Below are 25,881 nucleotides of genomic sequence, written 5' to 3'. Positions count from 1 at the left end.
CTATAAATTTGTCACATGTAGATTACTCCCAAGAGCCATACTTACGGGTCTTGTGTTAACACACCTGAGAACAAAAAGGTTATGATTGTGTGTAAGTTCTCAGAATGACCTTGTTAAATTCTTTTAACAACTTTTTAAAAAATATGACTAATTTTTAAATTTCATAGTGGTGTTATTAGGATTAAAATTATGGAGTTTTAATTCCAATAACTTCTTTAAAATAATTTATTTCTTAGTATCTACGTTTACAAAAAATACTAAAGAAAACCAAGAATAACTAACCCAGGATGCTCAAATATTTATTGATATTATAATTCTTCATTTATAAATTTGGAGAGAAATTATCAGGGAGCCACAATATCAAGGAACTGTGCAAATTTTCCCATTCAGGAAGAGATGGCATCAAAGTTATGAATATTATAGATGCGCCATTAAAAGTACTTTCCCCTTCATCTCTTCCCTCAGGGCATTTATTAATCATCAGAATTCTGAAGAATTAAGTATTCATTGAAGCTTTTCTTGACAATATGAGTAATTTCTGTAAAGGATTAGGAAATTTTCTTTGAAGGTATTAAAAGTATGAAAGGCATAGGAGCTTATTTCTAATTTATTGATCTCAGCAGATAGAAAGATTAAATGACATTTCTAAATAGAAGCCAACTCTAGGACCATATGATATTTTCAGTGGCAGTTATGGTGTTCAATAAAGATTTATAAATTTTTGGATACCTACATTGAGGTTATTATTTCAATTAAGATAAGCGAAAGTTCACAAGGAAATAGTTGCAGACTGAAAAATGCTAGGCAGAAAGTTTATGGACTAAAGGGATATTTTATTTGGACATTTTTGTTACCATTCAGTTTATTACAGTTTGGTAACAATTAAGATTCTAGTAATCAGCAACCAATTGCTTCCCACTTCCTATAAAACATTTTTCCTTCCCTTTGGTGTATGTCATAAGCTTATTTTCCACTAAGGGTATAAACTATCAAAGATATATTAAAATATTTATGCACTCTTGAGTGCTTTTAGTTCTACAGGGCACATGTCCAGAATGACAGTTTCGTGACCAGAAGGGTAATAGGAACCATCTTTGAGATGCATGCAACTGCCAGGAGATCCTGGCAAGATAGTGAGATCTGCATGAAAAGTAACTGATGGTGAATCAGAGAAGAGAAATGCATTCCAGAGCACTGCTGTCAGTTTCAAGTATCCAGGGCTGGATTCTGCAGAACCTTAATGAAATTCCCCTGCCCTCCCAGAGCATGTAGACATCACTCTTTTGCTCTTTTCTGGGCCTTCCTCCATAGAAGGGCGCTGAAATATCATAATATCCAAAGCCTGGGAATTTGTTTCACAGATCTTCCCCCTGCTCAATGGGACAAGTTCAGGAGCCTCCTGAGCAGATTATGCATATTTTAGGATGCATTTACATAATGACACAAATGATCATCCATATGTAAATTTGAATCCTTGTAAAAGACATCTTGATTAACAAAATATGCTATTTTCATAGCTGGTATGAAATTAAAAGGTTTTAGTCTTTTAGAAAAGTAGTCTGGAAAAGGAACTAACATTAAACATATTCATAAACTTTGACTCAGCGTTATTGCCCCGTAAGTCCCTTGCATTCACAAAAATGCAAGTGGCAGCGTATGAGAATGTATGCATATAAACGTTTGATGAATAATGTTGGTAAAAAGGAAAACTAAAATTGAGTGACTATGATCAAGGGGCAATATATGAATGAATAATATTCTAGGTGGTACAGCTAACTAGAAAAAAGAGGCAGGAAAACATATGCATAGTCTTAAAACAAAAATGAGCCCCCCATCCCCCAAACTCTGTGTGTGTTTTTGTGCTGTGTGCATGTACATGTAAAACTAGTTATTCAAATCACGTTTCCTTTTAGGACTGCAGATACTGGAATCATTAATAGGAGTTTGAGGAGGAGAGTGGGAAAACAGGAGGAGTTTAGAATATATATGTATGTGTGTGTGTATATATATATATATATATATAGAGAGAGAGAGAGAGAGAGAGAGACAGAGAGACAGAGACAGAGACAGAGACAGAGACAGAGAAGGAACTAATTTTATTGGTGTTCGTGGTGCTAGGAATCAAACCCAGGGCTACATGCATGCTGAGCAAGCACTCTACTACTGACTGAGCTGTACGTACACCTCCCCAAAACAGAGGTAAACATGGAGAAAGAGAAAAGAGAAACTAATTTTATTAGTAACTTTTCACCCTAGTCCTTTACAGAGTCATAAAAATAATGGTTAATGTAGGGATTTTAATCTTTGCAGAGATGTAGAAATGTGTGTCCAGAGATGTGTATAGGAAAAACAGAACCAAAAGTAGATTCTGAGAGCCTTATTACATTTATTAGCTGCACTATGGTGATCATTTCCCATAATCCCTTAGTGCCTCCTTTTCCATAGGTTCTAAATGGAGATAATACTTCTAGACATGAGCCAACTAAGAGATTCCAATGAACCAGTGTATGCAGTTGTTTTCCAGATGGTGAGAAGTGATACAAAATGAAAGCTTTCATGATCTTTAATGAATATGATGCATTTTAAACAGAAAATTTCACACTAGAGGTGCAAAGCATTATGAATAATATATAAGCAAGCTTCAAATACTTCACTCAAATTTTGACTGTGTCTAACTTAATTTGTTTCTTTTCTTGAAGATTGGCTGTGATGTTTGTGGGACTCAAGTTTTGCAATAGTGGCATTTATTGGTGGCATTTAATTAAAACTGTGTGCTTTTTATGTTGGTTGGGCAGACAATAGAAGAGGTATAATAAAGAATGATAAAAACCATACATGCCTACATACACCCATGCGATAAGACTTTGAGGGGTTATCAGTGCATACATCTTCAGGACATTTTTTAATATGTTTTCTTTTTCTGTAACATTGCCACATGGAATGTGAAGGTTTTAAAAAATAGACTCCATTTTAGAATACTTATGTACTCTAGGTACATAGTATAAATCTTATATAAATATAAATCAAAAGGAAATTATATATGTATAACTAGGAAGATAGACTAAAGACTCAACAGAACCCTAAAACTACATGGTGATCTTTAAACTTGGTGAAATTTATCACTTCTCGGCCTTTTGGGTAAGATCAAGTGTAAACTTTGCAAAATTTTAGTTCACTGATCTATTTTCTATTTTAACGTTAATTTCATAAATGAGTTTTAAAACTCATTATACATTGTTATAAAATTGAATAGCATTTCATGCTTTCTTAAGTATTTTCTCAAAAACTACAGACAAGATTAGATAATGTCATTATCTTTTGACTATTTTCATTTTCAAAAACTTTTTGGTTACATCACTTTTCATATTTTTGTGTTATAGTGTGACATTTCATCACATGTATACAAAATGTACTGATCAAATAAGGGTATTTGACATTTCTTTCTTATCATTTCTTCATGTTTAGATACTTCTTGTTTTTTTTTTTTTAAGGAGTTGTCATATCCACTAGCTGTGGTTGGAAGTTGGGTACTTTTTCAAACAATAGCATAGTTTCCTAAAAGAACCTGATGGTTTTTTAGAGTGGGAAGCTGTAGAGATTCATAAAAACTCCCAGGTAATCCTGAGGTGACCCTTAATGGAGACCCACACCGAGCATGTTTCAGGGGTTAAGTTCTCTCTGTACCATAAAACAATCTTTTCAGTAATGCTCTGCTCTTCTTGTATGTCATTTAGGGCAACATTTAAAACAACATCTTGAATGAAGAAATCTGTTGCAGAATGTGTTCCGACAGTTTTACATCAGCTTTCAAATAGGCTTCAAAGATTATATAGAAGAATTCTGTATGGCCTGAGGAATTTATAGATACTCTTTATTCCCTTTTCAGCCTGCCTAACTTTTCACTTATTGTTCTATTTATCAACAGTATAAGGTTTCACAAACAGTTGTCTGTGGCCAGCGTGTTCTGAATTCCTTGGCTAAGAGATGACTGAAAAAAAAGTTCTTGCAAAGAACTGATGAGAGGCAAAATACGCCAGTTTTCTTTTGAATGAAGCCTGATATACTGGAGATTTAACATCATCATTTTGTGACCACAGGCATGTATCCTAATGCTTATTTTCATGCGAGATTTGCTTGTGCTGTATCAGGTGATTCTTAGCATCGTCTTAATTATTAACTCCATTTAAGTTTGTTAGCATTGATAGAATCTTCTGGAAAATATCAGAGAGCAAGGTAATGTTCATGTCATATAAAAGTGAGAGAAAATTTCCCAAGGTCAAAATAAGATTTGATATAGGTGCAACATATCTCATTCTTACTGAAAATGTTTCCCAATGTATTTTACTTTAGTGGAGAGATGTATGTCCATTTCTCTGAAGTAATTTTTTAAAAAATCTTCGGCTCCTTGAATGATTCATATTCCCAGGTGCCACATTTCTTGCATGAGTGTTGTGTCCCTGACTATGTCCTTATTAAGATTTTGTGTGTAAATAATGGTTCCCCACTAGCTCTTCCTCTGGTTGGATTATCTGTTTTCTGAATCATAAAGCTGTCACTGGATAACCTAGAAACCTCTTTAAAGATGCATGTTTGGCTGCATTTGTTATTCAACAGATGTCTGGATAGTTAGAGCCTCTTGAGAGTATTATAACTTGTGGTTTCAGTTACAATAAGTGATCCAAACTTTTTTTTTTGGTCTTGCTCCTCTCTCTTCTGGGGGAAAATCTGTAGAAGAAATTACAGAGAGTATTCTATTTCACTCTAGTCCATTCCCTTCTTCCTATATTCTTTGTCTCTGTCTTCAGAGTTTCATTAAATTTTCCATGGAAATTGAGATGATCAGTTGGTAAGCAGTGTCAGAATTCCACACCACACCTCATGATCCCCAAATTCCATCACTGAAGAGGTTGCAATCACATTGAAATTTGTTTAAATTTTGATCCTGATAAATTGTTACTATGATCAAAAACTACCTGATTCTGTGATTTATATTTGTTCATAAGTTTAGTATTAAAATGACTGGTTCATCTCTGTAACTCTGTATCAAGATGCTTTAAGTTTTTGCCAATTTACCTTCCATGGGACATTTTAACAGGCACCATTATGAGGAGGTGAATGTTGCTAAAGCCAAAGGCTAGAGATTCGAAACACATTTGTGGTTTTGAAAGCAGGAAGGTCCGGAGAAGCGGACAAAATGAGGCAGCTTGCTGCCTGGGCCTGAGGAAAAAAGAGCAATGGGAAACACCTGGGAGATAGATGGTTCCTCACCTGCAGTGTTTGCCTCAGGTGTGCAGGTGCTGTGTTTCTTACAACATCGTAAATTATGGTCTGCTAATAACATCAGGTTCAATGGGTTTTATATTTCTGCTCCTCTTTTGAATATGAGCTTAATGGCATTTTGACAAGTTCAGACAGTTTTCACCTCATTGTTTCCAACACTACTACAATGTGGAGATTTTAAGTGAATTTTAAATGTGCCATGAGAAAATGTCTCTATAGATGGAACTCTCATTCTGCTAATGTTATTATGCTGTTATAAGTATCTTTTATTGCTATTTTAGTGTGCAAGAGTTAAAATCATAAAAGTAATTATAATTTAAGTGTCATAATAAATACATTTATTCTTTGGTCTGGTTTAAGAAAGCATCTTATTTGTGATGATTTTTTAAAGAATTATTGTCTATCATTTACATATTAGGTATGATGGTAAATCATCAAATAAATAAAACTGAAACATAAAAATACTAATTTCCCTAGTATGCCTAAAACACTTAAAAATCAATGAGGAAATTACTTTTTAAAATGCATAAGAACTGGCCAAAGTTAAAACACAGAGGAAGGAATGGCACAGTGCCTATCTTCACCAATAATGAAAGAAATGCAAACAGAAACAATCAGGTATTTTAAATTCATAAATTCAGCAATCATATAAACATTTTCTAAGACTTATCTATAATTATTAAAATATTCTCTCTCTCTCTGTATGGCATACTGCAGAATAAGTACTGTGAAGCCTTCCAGAAAGAGTGCAAAAAGAGTCAGGCTGTGTATACTGAAATTGAATAGTTTTCCAAGATAACAGGAATAGGTTTCCAAAATAATATTGCTGGCAAAATAATAAGTTGCAGGACAGTATAAATAGTGGTGTATAGACACAGATCTCAAATATACTCAGCAATTCACCTGATGACAAGGGATGTCATGTAGGATATTATGTAGGACTTTTATTTGCTAAAGTCTATGTTGATTTTTAAACAAGAATTCTATGATGTTTTGAGATTCAACAAAAGATGTATTAAAAACAATAAAAGACAATCTCTATTGTGGTTATACATAATCTGGGTTGATATTCACCTAAAATGAAATCACAGGTCCCAAAATAGATAGCTGTTACTTGTATATTTTACCCCTAAGTTAGTAGTAAGAGACTATGCTCACATAGATCTTACTTAGAAATTTCTAACTTGTATTTAAACCATTTGCCCCAGGCACAGACAAACAAATGAAGTTGTATGATCATTTATAATGATAATTTCATAAAGTAATAGAAAATAGTATGACTGTCTCTTCCAAGTCTTTGTGATCATTTGTCTGTGTTAATGTTAGTGTCAAATAGTTGTTCAAGTTGAATATTTCAATACAATATCTAACACTGAGTTGTTTATATTTGTTTTTATAAGTATGACTTTATTAGAGCATAGGTGAAGCACAGTATTAATTTTTTAATACAGGAATAAGTTAGGCGCTCATCAATCTAATAAAAAAACATTCTTACATGAATGATTTCTACACTCTTAAATCTATGAAATGAAAAGTTTATTCATTTAAATGTTTTCTTTATTTTTAGGTCAGAAAATATTCTGCCCACACTTCCAGATTTTATGTTCCTGGTTCTCTTCTCTTTTTATCAACAGTATGTTTTGCATTTTGTGGTTACCTCTTTTATCTCCAGCAATAAAAGTAATTGGAAGCATATTTAACTTAAGAGCCATGGTCAATGGTGTTGTCAAATGACTATACTTCCTTAGAAGTAGGACACATTTTTCTAGTAAGATGTGACTGTGGCCATCAAAGTCCCTAAAACTTAGCTGTGCAGATTGTAACATTTTGTGACCTAATGTATTAGTTACTATTTCTAAATAATAATAGAAATAATATGATAGAAAACTTCCTCATTTATACTGTTTTTTGGGATTATCAATCCAATGATATCCCCATTGCTGATAATTTAAAACAAAATATGATTTAATGTTGAAACTTCTCAAATTCTCCCTTACATTCTCCTTGGGGTTGCCCCTGTATTTCCAGAACATTATTCACATCACAAAACTTGGTGATGAATAGATTCCTGTCTCTTAGTGCTGCCATTTCATTTCTAGCTGTTTTTAAGTGGTCCTCTGTCCCTCATCTATTTCTCTGTGCATTCTCTGTGAAGTGCTGTGCTTTAAACCTGGCCTGAGTTCAACTTCGTAGTTTTTTTTTTTTTTTTTTTGGTACCGGGGATCGAACTTGGGTCCTTGTGCCTGCAAGGCAAGCGGCATAACCACTGAGCTAAATCCCTGGCCCAACTTCATAGTGTTTGTCATCCCTAGAAAATACTCTTCTGAGGTGGTGCTTCTGCTGTGGGGTGGCTGTAGGTAGCTATGACACTGGCAGCCCCACCAGAATTCTCTCAGAGCCAACTCTTTTCACAAAACCCACAGGAGTTGAGAGAAGCTGGAGAGGGAGAAAGTCTCCAGATCTTCATGCTAAACACACCCTGTTGCTGTTGTACTTTCTTATTTCCATAGCCTTTTAGAAGAGGAGAATCCATATACCTTTGGTCTCCTGAAATCTCATCTAGAATATGATTTTCTCAGAACTAGGACGATGATTCCCAATAATGTTATATATAGCCACTGCTATAATATGGATGTTTGTATCCCCTCCAAAATTCATATGTTGAAAGCTTTCCCCCTAAATTGATGGTGGTATTAGAAAGCAGGGTCTTTCAGAGATGGTTAGATCATGGAACAGAGCTGTGAGGAGTGGGACCAGAGTCTTTTTTCATACAGAGGCCTGAGAAAAACCCCTGATTTCTTCCAGTTTATGAGGCTACTTTGAGAAAGAGTCTTCCTTCTTTGAAGCAGAAAGCTAGTTGCTGGCAGCTTGATCTTAAGCGTTCCCAGTCTCCTGATTTGGGATAATAAATTTCTCTTGTTTCTAAGCTACTTAGTTTATGGGATCTTGTTTTAGTAGGCTCTCAGATTAAAACTGTCAGCTTCTTCTAGTTTTGAAAGGAAATCATATTGTGAGCCTCTCCCTTGACCAAGGAGTTTCTTTCTCCTAATTATTATCTTGTTTCTCTTCTCGGTTCTGGATTTTTTTGTTTTTCTTTTCTGTTTGTGATGTTAAAGTTGAAGTGAAGGAATGTGTCTATGAGTTTTCATTTTTCTCTCAGACTTTTCTCCTAACTGAATATTGAACTCAATCTCTGAAGCCAACAATTTCATGACTTTGTTCCTTGGTCCATTTCTGATAAACACCTCATAAATCAAATGTCCAGCCTCTGTTTCAAAAGTTCATACTGGGGAAGTCCAGTGGGGGCTGGTTACATTAAAGATACATATAAAAATATCAGTTGATATGACATCCTTCTATACTGCTGGTTTCCATCTGAAGTATAGTGTAATCATTTATTGTCTTAGAAAAAATGTCAGATATATGGTTGGTGACAAATCACTAAGAACTGTTATGTTAACCATGGTAACAGTTCTGTGTTTCTAAATAGTGCAAAAAGAATATGAAAAAAGTCTTATTAACCTTTCCTTGAATTGATTTTGGGAGAGGATTTGTTGTGATACATGGGCCAGCAACACAGCCTACAGCCAACATAGCCCATATAGGTGAGCATATAATTGTTGTTGACCACTGACTCTGACATCAGACTAACTCTCCTACTTAATAGCTGTGTAACTCCTCTTAGTTTCGGTGTTCTCATTTGAAAAATAAATATATTTTTTAGAATATTTGGAAGCACTAGATGGGAGATTTCACACAATGTGCTATCTGGTGTATTCAGGGAAAATTAAGAAAGAAAGTGTTACAGTCATTTCTATGATGTTTATTTTCTTTTCTGTAGAAAATCACACAGACTAAACAGTAAGACTAAACACAATTACCAATATAAAGAAAGCAAACAGGTGATTTTAGACAGCCAGTGGAAAATTCTCAGTATTATAATATGAGTTTGAGTTAGAAAAGTGAGACGGTAAAAATGAAAAGCCTAAGTAGGAGCAACACACTTGCAGTAGAGTGGATTCTGTCTTGGCAAAGAAGTTTGCAGAAATCATCTTTATGTAGCCCACCTAAGGATCATGGTTTAACAACTTTGCCCTCCTCCATTGCTGGGGAAAACTAAATTCACTGGCTGACTTTTTAAATTTTCTGGTCCACCGTTACCAATTATCATAATAAGAAAGGTTGTGACCCTGTTACAGTTCATTAGTAGGATCTTTTGTTTGTGGTTACTCCTGTTTTGTACATTACTTTGGAATATATAGATTTGCCTAGTATATGTATAGAGTCTATAGAATGCTTAGTAATTAAAGAAAAGGCTTGATTTATGTCCCACTACCAAGAACAAGCTAAGCTACAAGGACCCAGAAGACATTCAATGCCTTTCAGGCCATAGCAGAGTTGATTTCTTAAGGTTTACACTTAAAATAATGCAAGGACATGGACAAAAAATGAATATTTGAGTCTATAATAAGAGAATGACTTTTGTTATTCTGAAATTTGGGGCTGTTTTAAATAATGCAGTACTTGTCTATGGCAAAAGGCTGATTGTGAAGGAGTCATATGTCATTGCAAAGCAAAGTAGGGATTCCATCTATTTAAGAAGAAAAGACACTCCAGCCACTTGATGATTGTAGCAATATTCATGACTTGCAGTGCTGACGTTCTATGGATTGATGCAGTCTTCAAGTGTGGAAATACTGAGTCATGCTGAAGATAAGATGCTTTAATAATGAAAAAAATATTTATGTAGTCAGTAGATTGTCAGTAAAGGAGGTTTAGATTACAAGAGTCACCCAACAGAGACTATGTCAGGTTGCAAATTATTCTAACCACAAAATCATTTGAAAATAAGTGAAGTAAACCTAGAGTGACTTGATGCAACCCAGATCTGCTCATTCCTTCTTTCTCCCCCACTTCTCCTCTTTTATCCTCCTTCTTTTTCTTTTGAAATTGAAAAACAGTTGATTCTGTATCTAAACATAATTCCAGGGCCACCCACTCAAGACCCCTCCTGGGAACCCAGAGCTATTCTTCTTCATATTTCCAATAAAATTCTCCTAACCTCCCCAAATTCCCCAAACAAAACAAAAAAACAGACCAACAAACAGAGATAATACTGTACCAGTACACTTGTGAAAAAAATAAAGTCAGGGCCATTTTTGTGACATTTGGGAAATGCCTATTCCTAGGATATCAATGCTGCAGTGCTCATGGATCTCTTCATTTGTTCTCTCCATTTACATTGCTTGGTATGTTGTCTTAATGTCTGCAATCATTTTTCAGGACACAATTAATTGTCTGTTTTTGTAATATTTATTATTTGATAAAATTATTTGACAAGTTGTGGAACAAAAAAAATCTTGTTTTAGTAGTATTAAGGATTTTAAATCATACAGGTCATTTAGTTACTCAATTTCTGATATCCAGGCCAAACTTACAACCATTTTAGTTGAAAGGTTAGGAAGACAGCCTGAGAGCCTTGCACCCATACAAGGACAATCCTGTTTCATTTCTACCCTCTCTTGTTTAAAACGTTTCACTTCATGTTTCAGTATTTGACTTAAGTAAATGACTTTAGAGTATATTCAAGATCTTCACTCTTCCAAACAGTATGCTTCAGATATAAAAATAAAGGAATTAAAACAGGGGATGGATGTGCTAATTTGATTGTTTTATTTCACAATCTAGCTATCAAAGCCTCTCGTTACAATCTTTAAATATATACATTTGTTCTTGTCACTTATATTTCAGTAAAGCTGTCAAAAAAAATAAAAATGACTTCAAGTAGGTGTAAACTGATGACACTACACTAAGTGCCCAAATAAGAAATTAATCAGTTGACTGTGTTAGACTCAGATTAAAGTCATCTTTTCTAAATTTCCTCTTTCAAAAGCTTCTCAAATTTAGCTCTGAACTGGAATTAATCTGTATTCACATATATTCTTAGCACTATTTTAAAATTTACTTCAATTTTATTTTCTTACTATGTAGTATAGATTTTTATGAGTCATTCTAAATATTTTCTGGAAGAAGAGAGGATTAAAATAGGTAAATTAGTAAATAGAATAAAGGTTTATGTTATTAGATATAAATCACCTGTATCTATTTTATTGACAATACTAGACTCTATTTTTAACTGTGTCTAACCGATCACCAATTTATAATAATCCAATTGTGGAATACGTTTTAAGACAACAACAGAAGTTTTTCGCTGTTTTGGCCTAAAGTGCCATTATGATGGTTGGTGAAAGTATTAATTGAAGCTATATTCTTTTTCTCTTAATGTCAACTCCTTTTGAAGCTATAAATCAAATTTTTCACTTACTTAATGACATTGCATTTATTATTCAAACTCCAAGATAATAAAAATCATAGAAAAAAATTTTTTTTGTATCGGGGATCGAAACTGGGGCCTTGCTCTTTGCGCTTTCGAGGCAGGCAGCAGAACCACTGAGCTAAATCCCCGGCCCCAGGAAATTTTTACTGTCAAGTCCCACTGCTTTAGTATAGAGTTTTTCTCACTAAAAAGTTGGTTGGCTTTTGAAAATCACAAAATGTTCTTGCTTAGAGACAAGGTCATTTCTCATCATTGTCTGAGTTGTCTTTTCAGCTTCTGTGTCCAGTGGAATGCAAGTTGTACACGTTTGTGGGTGCTATCTGTACTTATGTTCTTTATTTTTCCTATTGTCACTTTTCTAGGTCTACAGCATCATGACAAGAGCAAGGAATCGCCATGGTACTGAAACAGTGTTAGGAAGTTGAGTTGCAGCCTAAATCCAAGGACCCACTGTGGAAATTTGTTATTAGGATTTTTCCAGTCTGCAAAGAGACACAAGTAACATGGAAAGAGAAGAGGACATGTCAGGCAGTTGACTTTGGGTTTGAAACTTTTCTGGAGAAAGCAAAGTGGGTTCTGGTCATTGAAGAAAAGCATTTTTTTTTTTTTTTTTTTCCCTCATCTGAGCCTTTGTCAACTGTGTGACTTTCTTTTTTACTTTTTGGCTTTACCAGTACATGGGTTAATTGTTATTTCATTTTTATTTTTTTATATTTTTCCTTTGGAACCAGCCATTGTGTCGGAAAAGATGAACCACAAATGAAAATGCTCATTCTTTCAGGAATAAAATTTTGTAACTCTATGTGCATCTATTTTTGTAGAAATACAGAAAGTTTGGTTTAGCATTGATGGGCTATTTTTGAGGGATTTTTAAAAAATATTGTAAAAATTGTTGAGTTCTGTTTAAAGAACTTGCTCTCAGAGAAGCACTGGCAACAATGTTTAAAAAAATGCTTATCTTTATAATGTCTGTGATATGGTCATTTTTGTGCTTTCTAGGTTTACCTCAAGTGTGTGATATTTTCTTCTTTCTATAAAAGTAGCTACACTATAGCCAAACCAATTCAGTATTGTTTTTCCATTAAATCTCAGTGGTGATTTAATTCTCTTCTAGCTCACTTAATTTTGACTTACATGTATAACTTGGAAAGGGGAAATGTTAAGGGCCACCCTAAAGGATATTTCATTACTTTGATTCTCCCGAAGAGTACTTGGAGGCTATGATGAAAGTTTGCATTAATCAGATGGAAAGTTTGCCTAAAGTATAATAATTCTCTTTCTAGTCCATCCAACTTTGATAAATGGAACCAGAATTTATAAACAACTACTGTACTTAAAAACAAATGTGTTTAATCATGCTACCTGTGAGTGCCAGTGACTTATTCTGCTTGTTTCTAATTATTCATTCATAAAAATTTAAAAGTTAATGAGGTTTTTTTCAAAGTGATATTTTTTTCCTGGAGAATTTGATGAAATAATATCTGGAAAGGTACTAGACACGTAACAAAGCCCAGGCTGTTTCTGTTAATGTCGCTCATCATTTTAAAATGAAAAAAAATATAGTGCTCATGTAACCTTTTAAACCGATATTTTGCAAGTAGTTTTATTTCTTCCATTGTTTTGGTATAAGTCTAGATTTCCTTGTTTTAATCCTTTAAAATATTTTAGGTCAAAATAAAATTTGTATTGGCTTTTAAACTTTTACCACAATTACTGAAATTGGGCTAAACTTAACAATTGAGGATTCAACTTGACATGGCCTTAGGATTTAAAGTTGTTTAAATTGACATTTTAAAGGCATTAAAGACAAGGTACATTGCTTCTTTCACTTGCATGTGTCATGTGAAAAGTTAGTTTCATTTAGCTGTTTGAATTGGATGAAATGAGTTTTTCAAATTTCTCCCATCTTTCTCCACACACATAAAATAGAATGTTCTATGAAATGCTGCTTTCCAACTTTAATTGTGCACATCATGTGCATGAATATTAGACATGGACAAGACAACATGCTTAGGCAGAGTGCTCACAGATAATTTTCAAATATTCTACTCGGCTATATCTTATGTATCAATTTTTATGGTGGATCCTGAAAGTTATAGACCTATAATCTCTTGTATTTTTGTCAATCTCTACTTTGCTTCTTCTTAACTAGAATTTCTTAAACAAAATGTGTACATTTTTAACAACATAAAGTTCAAACTTAAGGTATCTTCCACTCAGCAACAATCTCAAATTTCTAAGGAATACCCTGCTTAATTACATGCATTTTGATACATTATTTGTTTAATACAATTTTTTTGTAATTTTTCCAAATAAGTGTAGCACAGAATTTAATGAATCTATGAAATGTATTTTGTCCAGGGTTATCCTGAGTATTTGAAAACCAGTATTCAGTAGTTTCCATGAGATATCTCACTGTGGATTATTAGCCTCCTTTTCCCTTAGAATCTGTTAACTTCCTTTGCAGCTTCTGCTAGAACAGTATCATACTTCATTTAGATCCTTTAGTTGGAATTTTCCAGTTAAGAAGTGAAAATATTAAATTTTTGCTTCTTTATTATCTGTGAAACTGGATTGAAAGAGACAGAGGTGACAAGTAGTGGCTTCAGCTTTAATTTAGAGTTTGTTCTCTGCCCTTCCTTGTATGTGTGGATAAAATACTTCTTGGCTCTAGGGGCCTGAGAAAAGTAAAGAATCTAAATTCTCCTTTACACAGGAAGGATTTTCAAGTGAGTTTTGAGAACAAGCTGAGGTGTGGGTTAAAATCTAAGTAGAAAGGTGTAAGTACACTGTTTTATGATTGTCTGTCATCCTTATTATCATATTACCAGCACCATCAGAATCACAAAAGAGGATGAGTTGTAATTTAATATAATAATCTAAATTTATTCTACATTTAAAATTCTGTCACCCTGTAAATCTGTTTTTTTAGCATCAAAATTATACTGTTGGACCTAGAGGTTTCCAAATTGCTTTATTGAAGGGTTCTACTTACCTTTCTAACTTCATTTAGAACCACTTCACCTTTGATTGTTTTAAAAATTAAACCTCATTCAAACTGTCTGAAGATCTATGAATTAGATAGTAGAAAATCTTCTCATTTACTCTAATTTATGCTTCCAGCACTCAACTATCAGAAATTAAGGGACAACATAGTGTTGGCAAATTAGAACCCTAACAGGATGATTGATTTTTCATTGTTAATTCGCCAGGAGCATCAATACTTTGTAAAACCCAGTATGTTTTCTTAAGAAAGTTAGCCAAACTCTCTTTACTACTCTGGTAATTTTTCTCTGTTTTCTCTTCCTTTTTAAGGTTATTTATATTTACTTAAGCAAAATTGGCCAAGATTGCTCTAAGATTTACAAACTGAGAACCAGTGTATTGCAAATAATTGAGGAATTGATTTCTTTAACTTTGTACATTTAACAAAAAAATTCTAGCCAGTAGCACAAATGATGCCCCTAAAGAACTCGATATTTCTTATGCAAATAACATTTGCCCATTTCTAGTCTAAAACTTGAAGAACATGTGCCAGAATGTAGTTTTTGAGTTTACTATCTTGGTGTATATGTGTGTGTGTGTGTGTGTGTGTGTGTGTGTGTGTATTAGATTTTTGACTAGGAGATGTATATGAAAATGGAATAAATTGATGTGAAGAGAATGGAAACCCTTTTCTGAATTCTGGATTAGCTACAATTTAATGTGCAATTTGGGGCTTCATTAATTTACCTCATGGGTAAAATGGGATAATAATGTCTAATGGGTAGGCTAGGGAAGTTGGAAGTCGCATATATGTGTGCATGCATATGTGGGGTGTGTGTGTGTGTGTGTGTGTGTGTGAGAGAGAGAGAGAGAGAGAGACAGAGAGAGAGAGAGAATGTCATTACATTGAACTCCTGAATGTCTGTTCTGCATTTTTCCATACCCATCTGTCTAGCAATCAAATGGATACATGACTGCTTTACTGTAAGGAATTACTGCACAGAGATTATTCTCCTTATACTACGTGAGAGAGATCAAGTATTAATTTATTTGCTCTGACCTTTTATACTCTTCCTGAAGGAAAATGATTTCTTCATGATGTGTAAGCCCAATTGAGAGTTTTCTTACATATTTCAATTCAAGAATGTATTCATCCAGGACCCTCTCTCAATTTAAGAGTACAGTGTCATTGAATGATCAAAGTTCATATTTCTGGTAATATTTTGGGCTTCCTTGGCATCTGGAGTAAGAGCATTTCTTTTGAAGTTATCCATTTTTTTTAACTTTCTTTGGAGGAAAAGTTGCAAAATATGGTGGAAAAATCTTCTGCATGAAAAGAGGAGGGGGATCTAGCCCTTTACACACTCAGCAGATTTACTCTGCTTGTGAAAAAAGAAACAACTTTATTGGAAGCAGATGTTGACACTATGTCAGTTATTGAAGATGGAAAGAGTTCGCGTGCCAGGCAGTTATAAAAGGGTATTGATAGCAGTTACAATCCTGATGGATCAGCTTCCCACGTGATGGAGGAATAGCAGAATCTATGAAACCAAAATCCAAACCAGTCTCCAATTTTAATGTACAGGACCCAGAACCCTAAGGATTTATTTTTAAAATTTTGTTTTGTTTTTTTTCTTCCCCGAAGGATAAAAGCTAAATCTTTCAGGAAATGTAAGGCTTGAGAGAAAAATTACAGCTTATGTTTTAAAAAATATTTAAAAGCTAAAGAACTTTTAAACTCTTATCAAAGCATTAAAACTATTATTAAAATTGTTTAAAAATATTAGGCTAGAGTTTTAGTCCAAAAAATATATGTAAACTGTAAAAAATTACAGCTGGTGTTTGGGACATGTATGAATCCTGAGAGGAAACCTCTGTCTCAGGAGCTGCAAAATATTAATCACCTTGATAACTTGATCACAGATTGGGCAAAGAACAGACATTAAAATTATACATTGGGATTTTTTTTTTTTAGTGCTTTAGTGCTTTCCAAATTGTAGAGATAGTCATTATTTTAAAAAGATAGTGATTTTCTTATTGTCATTGTGCTTTTTCATTTGCTTAAAAAAACCTTTTTTATGATTTCAAATAATGCATAAAACTAATATTCAATTGAAATTTCAGTCAATTTAATTTGATGCAAAAATTTTACCTAAATCTCTTTATTCAATCCCAAGAAATTCTACTATATTTGAGCATAATTTACCAATCCCATTGAATAAGTAAACAAGAACACCTTCTAGAAAAGGAAAATTCATCTTTAATTAGCTTCCTGTTTCTAGACTACTAAAATTGGGCATAAGAATATTTCTGTTAGACTACAAGATTCTTTAATTATTTGTTGTTATATGCATAAGATGTGAACTTTTCTAATAATGTCTCTTTATACTAATAGAGGTGTAAATTTTTTTCTATCCTGTGGTTAGAGCAAAGTTAATTTACACACTTGATTTAATTCCTTAGGATATGTAAATTTTTGCATATTCTATCTGATTTAGAAATACTATTCCATATGTTTTTTTAGGATATACAATATAGGGAAAGGTTTTCATGTGAAGTATTTGTATCATTTTGAAGTGTATATACTAAAGGAAATGTTGGATTCAATATGTTTTCATCATATAAATCTAAAGTACAATGCTTTCATAAAGAAAAAAATACACAGAATGATAAACTTTATATTTGTCACATGATCCAGTAAACTGAAAATCAACAATAGAAACATTACCATACACCACTGGAATATAATGTAATTTCAAATTTATTAGTTCCACAAACAATTATGTTACCTTTACATTTCCATAAAAGGAAATTAATCTTAGTTATTCTGTCATTTTTAAGTAATAAAAATATATATCATTCATAAAACTTTTGGTTTTATAAGATAATTATAAAATCACATTTTTAGGGTTTTTTGTGGGATTGGGGAAGAGACTTTTAAATTTCTATTTACACTTCAACTGCAGGACACATAACTATATGCCAATGATACAAAATGATGGAAAACTTTGTAGTAAAAACAGATGTCATTATCTTCAATTGTTCAATAAATAATGTGAATTTAATGTGTATATTTAATGTAGCATTTTAATTTTGTCTGAATTTCTTGAGAATTAAATGTTTTTGTTTCCTCTTTATTTAATTAAAAATCTAGCAATATTTTTCAAAATTACATCTTAGGTTTTTTAATTATGAAGTTCATTATTGGAGTCATGTTACAGTGCAGAGGGGAGTATACAACAAATGTTTATAATGTAAGAGCAAGTGAAATGGCTTATACTAATTACAAAATAACAGGTGCCTTGAGAATTTGTGTGTATGTGTATGCGTTGTACTAGGATTTGAACCCAGGGCCTTCTCCATTTTGAGACAGGATTTCACTAAGTCATTAAGTTGCCCAGTCTGGCCTCCAACTTGTGATCCTCCTTCCTCAGACTGGCAGAGTGCAGGGATTATAGGCAATCACCTTCAGGGAGAATTTTTTAATATAGTGCTTATAAAATAATCATTTGAAGTTTAGGGAAAGAGGTACTGTTTTTACATTTATTGACACAACTAGCTATATAATAAATAATAAATATTAAAAACAAACTTAACAGAGACTTTTCTACAATTCATTGGCCTTGAAGAAATATCCCAGGAAAGGAGAATTCCAAGAGCTTGCATTTTGAAACAAGCAAGACATATGCAACACATAAGCCCTCTATTTTCTTATTAAATGAATCTTTAATGTGAACGTATGAAAGTCTGGAAATCAGTATCTAAATAAGTACACCCTCCCACATGACAGCTGAAAGAATTGGCCACAGCCTCCTTATCTGTACCATATTTATGCTAGATTATTATAGGAGTTTTTTGTGGTGGCTGTAAAAAATTATTAGAAATATTGCTTAAAATTACACAAACTTGATTTACTATTCTGTGGGGAAGGCATTTATCAGAGATTTTGTTTTGCTGGACTACAAAGTGTAGGCTGCATTCTGTCTTGATGCTCCAAGGGAAAATGTTTCCTCACGATTCAGTTTCTGGAGTCCTTCCCTCATGGCCCTTTTTCCCTCTCATCAAAACCAGTAGCTGCTGGTCAAGTCCTTTGCACATAGCATCACTCTCACCCTCTCTTCTGCCTTTCCTTACAGACTTAGGGCTCCTTGTGATTACAGAGTATATGTGTATAACCTAGGATACTTTCCCTAGATCATAACCCTTTATTACTTATCTGCAAACTCCTCTTTTCCATGCAAGATATAATATTTATCAGTTCTAAGAATTGGGCCAAGAACATCATTCGGAGGACATTAATTCCACCTATTTTGCCTACTACTTAACTTCAATAATGTTTTATCAACATTATAAATAGGATTTAATATTTGTAACTAATAAGACATAGTGATTGCATGGGCATTTTTGTGGGAATTCATCTTTGTTCACTTAAATAATTGCAAATGAAAGAAATTCCTGTTGCTATTTCAAATGGATCACGTAGTTATTATGATGCTTGGAATCCAGGGGGCTATGTGATATTTATGTAAGCCAGGCACTCAGTGGGGTGGAGAGCAGGTCATGTAGTGCAGATTCTTCCAAGCTGAAGTGTGTTTTCTCTGGAGACAACCAACTACCATTTAATTGTTTTGCTTCCTTTTTTGGGAACATATGCCCAACCTGTGATGTCCTAAGTCACCAAGCATCTCACTTGACCTACCCATACACATTTGACTAAATACCAAGAGATGACTACATTGACGTGGTAAAGCTTTAATACTTTTGTCCAGATTGAATCATTCCAGATGCTATCAGCTAGGCAATGGAAAAACTTACAAAAAGCAAACATGTTTTGCTAGAGTTAATGTGTAAAGTAGGTGTCCATCCTATGCAATGCTGCTCAATAAATAAGCTGATTTTGTTAGAAAAATCAAGCACAACTGTTTTACTTTCTATACAAAATTTAGATGTAGTAGAATGAAGAATACCAGCGTTGATCTTTGATTTACACTTCTATAAAAGACTACTTGCAGAGAGCCAAATATAGAAACAAATTTTTGGTGCTATCTTCCAAAAAAATACAAAATCTGTTCCCCTTTAAGCATGTTACTTTACCCTTTCTTTTGGATCTTGCTAAAAGGCAAATACAGTTTTAAAGTCCATCCTTTCCATTAAAAGTTCTTTAGTCTTATAAATGAACTCTATGTGGTTTTGTGGAGTTTTATATTTTTAAAAGAAAATGGCTATATGACAAATCTATCCAGTATTAACAATTTTCTTATAAACAAATACTTTGGTGATGAAAATATTTTTAATTATAAAAATCATTATGTAATGTGTATGAATATATGCAACTTTCATTTGTCAATTATATCTCAACAAAGTTGGGAGAAAGTACTTCTAAGTCAAAGATTAGAGTTAACAACAATTATGAAAATCCCATTTTGATAACTTCAGGATTAGCCAAGGATCTTTTGTTTTCTCTTTTCTGTTTCCTTTTTTTATTGAACCAAAAATATTTTTTAAAATATAAGCTCCAACTAACAAGGTGTTCTTTGTCTTAGAACGTGGATGCTGTGTTTTAAGTGTTATCTGAAAAGTAAAAGGAATAGTCCAGATTTCTTTGTAATGCAATTCACACCAGTAGCTCTTCTGCTCAGCCTATGATACACACACATAAACACACACACACAATTTTGAAAACAATTTAGCAAACTTCAAGAAAACAGCTTTCTACAGTAACAACTGTAGCAGCCATCTCTGTGGGGGATTTTAAATAAACACAAGGCTGTTTGGAAATACTTGTTATATGTAAATATGCAAAATATGTTGAACAGTGCTAACAGCTGTAGGGTGTACTCTCATTCTTGAGCAGAATATTTTGGTGGCAATGGTGGGTTTTATTTTTCCATCTTTCTTTTTATCCCCTTCCACTTGTCTTCAACCAGTCATTCTTCCAAAATTTTCTCTGAGATCTTGAAATTAACACACACCCCCGTGCTATTACAAGAGAATCATTTCATTAGATTCCCACTGGAAAAGGTGGGTGGCATCCTGAAGGAATGTTTCTGAGTTACCCAATGTTGAAAAGGCTACACTTCAGGGAACTTGCTTGGACTTGCTTTGACACCAGTCTCACACCCATCCCAGAGTCTCAGCAGGCCAGATTCCACTGAGGCTTGCATTGCAAAAGGCATGTAAGTCCTATTGTGAGTGGCCTTCCACCCAAGATGATCCCAGTGGTCACAGAATAAACATTTAAGTGTCTTATCAGGGTCTATAACAGAAAGGCACTCATCCATTTATGAAAATAAGCATATGCCTTTCTCATCAGAACCAAGATAGCAAGGGGGACTGAAGAGAAATTAAAAATGAAAGTCTCTTCTTACAGGATTTTTGACAGGTTGAGGGTTTGGAGCAGAAAAGGTGACAAATGTGAAGCAGAAAAGCCCAGATCCTACAAACAGATCCAGTGGTGTCTATTGATACTATTTAATCCATATTTCCTCAGTTTCTTCACCAGCTAGTGAAAATCAAATGACATAAGAAATCTAAATTGCTTTAGGAAAGCAAAAATTACTATGTAGCTACAAAGAGATGAAAATTAGCGTTACGCAAATGTATTGGAAGTAATTCTCACAAATGATAATTTGTATATAGCCTTATTTAGGAAAGCGTTAGCAATATAAAAATGAAGATATGAGTTTTAGCAATGCTATACATTCTTGGACAGTTTCCTTACCCTGTTTAAATCTAAATATGGTCGTCTGTAACATTAAGGAACAGAGGCTATTTCTTAGAGTTATAAGAATTAAATAAAATGTGATTCATTTATCACAGAGCAAATACTATTGTTTCTCTTTTATTCAATCTCATTTTTTAGTAACTGAGGAAACCTTTAGTTAACTACTTGCTAATTACACTCAACTGTAAGTGACAAAGTCAGGTTCAAAACTAACTAGCTAAACAAAAGTCTCAAGAACACCACAGTGTGTCCCAAAGTTCTTGCTGTTGTCACATCTAAATATATTTGGTGTGAGTAAATTCTAATAATCTCTTAGCAAACTAGAATAAGTTAAATAGTATGTGGAAGCAAAAATGTCCAGAAAGGGCAGGCTATTTTGAGATTGAGAAAAAAATGAAGTGGCTTTCATTTCAAATTTAAGATAAACTTTGAAATTATAGGCATTATTTTCAATTTGTGGCTGCAGAATCAATTCCTTTAACATATTCTTCTGGTCTAAAGGATTATGATTATTTTTCTACCAAAGTCAAGCCAAGTCTCATTAAAATACCGAATAATGGGCTGGAAGAATTGTAACATGTGCTGTGTTGACATCTTATTTTTCATCTGAAATTGTCAATCTTTAATCTCTTTAAGTGATAAGTTCTTGCTTTGTCTATTAATAAAATAAGAAAAATCCATTTTAATCCTGATTTTATTTTTTTTCAGTGAAGGAAATATTTTGAAATACATTCATTTTGCACATGCTAAATATGAGTTGGGGCAAGGCTAGAAACAATGGAATAAATTATTTAAAAACAATGATCTTAACTTGGAGCTTCTCTCTGGCTAAGAGATTGCAAGAAAATTCAGTAAATTTAATCCGCTACTTCCCGGTTGTTTGACATGAATAAAAATACATTTCCTCATCAGTAAAAATAAAGAAAAAGAAAACAAAAATGGCAATGCCTACATTATAGGGTAGGAATATGGATTTAATGGGATAAATTATAAATTCCTATTCAATTCTAGATATCATAGGGTTCCTAGGGAGCATAAGATCTTATATATCAACTAAATTAGCCTTAATTCATTAAGCAGAGAAACACAGGAACTTCAAAAAAGTCATATCATTGAATCCTGAGCAGAAATTTCCAAGGTGAGTTCTCTTATTTCCGTGTTGCAGATTTGAGATGCAGAGATTTTAAATAACTTGGCTAAAAGAGAATCAGGATTGAATACTCAGTGTGCATAATTTCTAAGCTTATATCTTTTTCATTATACCACACATTTTTTTCAATCTACTAATTAATTTTTAGTGCTTTCTGTTTGCTCATATTCATACATAAAACAGAAGTCAATCAAGAGTGCAAAGATTTTGCTTTGGGTACCTGGAACCTGGCTTTTAAATTGTTTATACTGCAAACTAGCAGTCTTCCTGGACTAAATAACTAATAATGTAAAATATGAAGCCATCATATTGAGTAATTTGAAAATCTCCAGTGTTTCCATTAGAAATCAGATTAATATGAATTAATGAAGGAAGGAGACAATTCCCATTTTCTTTTTCCAAATCCCATGAAATTAGAGGATTAGGGATAGGGAGACTACTGTTTATGTGTGTCCATAGCAATCTTCCTCTCCATTTAATCTTTGCAGAGAGTCAACTGTGTATGCTAACAATATCAATGAAAATAAAACATAATAGTGATTTAATCCCCATGGTATCTGGTTTCAAATCACATGGCTGTTTAATTTTTCCCCTTGAAAATTTGGATGTAGCATATATACTATTTGAAATAAGCTAATCCACCTTCCTATCAGCCGGGATGCACTCATAGCCAAGAGTCTTAAGAGTACCAGCTTTTATGGAAATACTACTCTGAAGGCACCACTCTGGCCCATCCATTCTGCTGGACCCGGAGGCTATGAGTCTTCTGAACTCGTCCATGTTTCCTGGCTCCATGCTAATCTCCTTTTACTTACTGACAAAATTCAAAATTCAGTATCCGTAATGTTGACCTTTTTTTTTTTTTTGGTACTGGGGATCCAACAAGGGTCCTTGCACTTGCGCAGCAGGCGGCGAAACCAGAGCTAAATCCCGGGCCCTGTTGATCTTTTAATTGTACTTGCCAGAAGTTTTACTTCTTTTACCCTAATGTGCCTTTGCAGTTCAGCCTTGCCAAGCCTTGCCTGCTGGAGTGAGCCCCCCTCAAATTGTTCCTTGGAGTCTCTGAGGATTAACTTTGGAAAGTTAATAACCCAGGGTCAGATCCAGGATTTGGGGGCATTGGAAATTATAAAACTTAAGGAGAAGGCGACCTTTTAAGGAAACGAAAACAAAATGAATAATAACTTATGTGTGAAAGTGAATATTTAGTAGGAGAATTTATAACTGGTAAATTTTGGAAAGCTATTGTCACAGAAGACAAAATTTAGAAAAACATAAAATTTTATAAATTTTCTTCCCAAGACTCATATGATATATCATACTACTTTTTCAACAACTACTTTAATTCTCTGCACATTTCTAACTTGTTGCCTTTTCACCATCCTATTGTTTGTTGATAGAATATTCATAGGATGTGTCCATAAAGTAATACAATCTCATGGCCTTTGAAAACAGAACAGAGAAGGATTAAAGTACTTGTAGATGTCATTCACACAATAGAGTGTGATTATTTAATTATTCATGATATGTTTAAGAATAGCGTAAGTATATACAGTAAGGCAAATTCTAGATATCCACCAGCCTGAGTCTGCCTTCGCTTCATCCCTGTCATCTCACCAGGGGAATGTGTTTTGGAAGAGAGATCCAAGTGAAAGAGACAAGTGTTCTTATATGATAGTGGTTAAAATAGCTTATTTTTTAACAAATTACAAAAACATATGAGCATGACTCTAAAATTTATCCCAAGGCTCCAGGGCCTCAGAAGGTATCTGCACGCAAGGGACCTGGAAGCTTTGGCTCCGTTAGCTTCCTGGCGAATCTGCCTATACATACATATGCCACTTAAATGTGTCCCTTGTGGTAAAAAAGGAAACTCTGCTTGTATGAGCATTGGTTTCTGGTTTTACATTTTTAATTTACTATCTGTTTCAGTACATTAAACTGAAAATTCATAGATGATAAGATAAAAACATACAAAGTCACTCAAATTTAGAAAGGCTTCAGGTTAAAAGGAGCTAAAAGGAAAAGCTCAAATGTGTTGAATGGAATTTTACATAGTCCAACAAGGAGAAAAACAATTTGTAAGAGAACTCTCAAGTGAAGAATTTATGTGTAAATAACCTGAAGCTAAGAACAGTGAGGAACAAATTAGCCCATGGGTAAAGCAATCTTGTTTTTCTTAAAAATAAAATGATATGCTGTTTGCAGGTATGTATGATCATGGACCAGAACTATTAGCACATGCTTAAAGCAAAGAAGTCTTGCCAAATAGTAAGCATTACTGAAAGAATGCACTCTAGATTATCTGAAAAATAAGTGTATTCCTGACTTAATTGTGTTACTGGCCTCCTATATGCCTCTGGAAAAACTTCCTTGAAGTTTCCTTGAAACATTTCCTTGTGTTTCCTAATCTATAGAATAAGGACAACAAAACTGGACAATCACTGTCTTCTTCTACTTCTAAGTTATGTAATTGTGCATATATTTGCTTAAAATATAATACCATCCCATATTTAGACATCATAATTAATATTTTCCTGGAGCCAGAATATCTAGGAAAGAGTAACTTAATTGGAAAATATTATTCGACAACTTCTTTAGATGTTAATGGAAGTCTAAGCTATAAAAATTCAGTAATGACAATGTTGAGCAGAGTAGAACAAAGAAAAATTCCGAAGACTCTCTTTGCAATAAATGCCATTGGTATTTATGTAACTTGAAATAGGAAAAAAAAAGAACAACATGATTTTCTTACGGATTTGACATTCTAGAACTTGTATTTTTAACTCAGTTTATCCTTCAGGGAGCCAATATTCAAACCTGTGTGTAATTTAGACATTTTTTTCATTCCATGTATCCCACATACTGGTTCAAATTACTCAATGATGGAAAATAGAAATGGAGGGGGGATCCATTTATAGCATTCCTATTACTAATTATATGTAGCACAGTAGACAAAGTCACACATGTATTAGTCAAGGCCTAACAAGTTATTCACCTCACTCCACCCCCACTCATTTATCTTTGTGTCATTTATAAAAAAGAAATCCTTGTGTTGTGTCCAGCTTAATCATAACAATCCATATTGGCTTGTATAGCTTCCACTGGGAAACTATTAATTCTAGGTTTCATTATCTTTTTCTGCATTTACTAACTACTTAAGTTTCTTGTGTCCAAATTTCATGTAACGACTTACAGTCATTCACACTTTCATCATGAAGAACAATTTATCCAATAATTTAACAGCATTTAATATCTGCTTATGATGCCATCTGTTGTGCTGGATCTCATGTTCAATAGATATGGTCATTGTGCTCTAAAACATCCTCAATTTCCTTGGTCCGACTGCTCCACATGTTTGAATCTATCATATTCTCATATATCAATAATTTAGGAATATTATTC

The 25,881-nt window shown here is 33.6% G+C and overlaps 1 protein-coding gene across 5 annotated transcripts in view; it reads left to right on the top strand.

The window, feature by feature from the left end:
- Vgll3 (vestigial like family member 3) overlaps positions 1–17,680 on the top strand; it is a 45,291-nt gene extending 27,611 nt beyond the window's left edge. For 4 of the 5 annotated variants that reach the window (XM_021238827.2, XM_004857904.4, XM_004857905.4 and 1 more), the window contains exon 4: positions 11,980–17,680. In XM_021238827.2, the coding sequence (XP_021094486.2) occupies positions 11,980–12,023 (44 nt within the window). In that variant the 3' untranslated portion in view covers positions 12,024–17,680. Of the gene's footprint in view, positions 1–3,925; positions 4,098–11,979 lie in introns of all 5 variants that reach the window. The other variant, XR_015452316.1, reaches the window with a different exon arrangement.
- The last annotated feature ends 8,201 nt before the right edge of the window (positions 17,681–25,881 follow it).

Source organism: Heterocephalus glaber, unplaced genomic scaffold (assembly GCF_053883595.1).
Source record: "Heterocephalus glaber isolate CG9 unplaced genomic scaffold, H.glaber_assembly_v1.0 deba00000122, whole genome shotgun sequence".
NCBI lineage: Eukaryota > Metazoa > Chordata > Mammalia > Rodentia > Bathyergidae > Heterocephalus > Heterocephalus glaber.
Note: the sequence above shows the minus strand (reverse complement) of the source record. Positions and strands in the feature narration are given on the sequence as shown.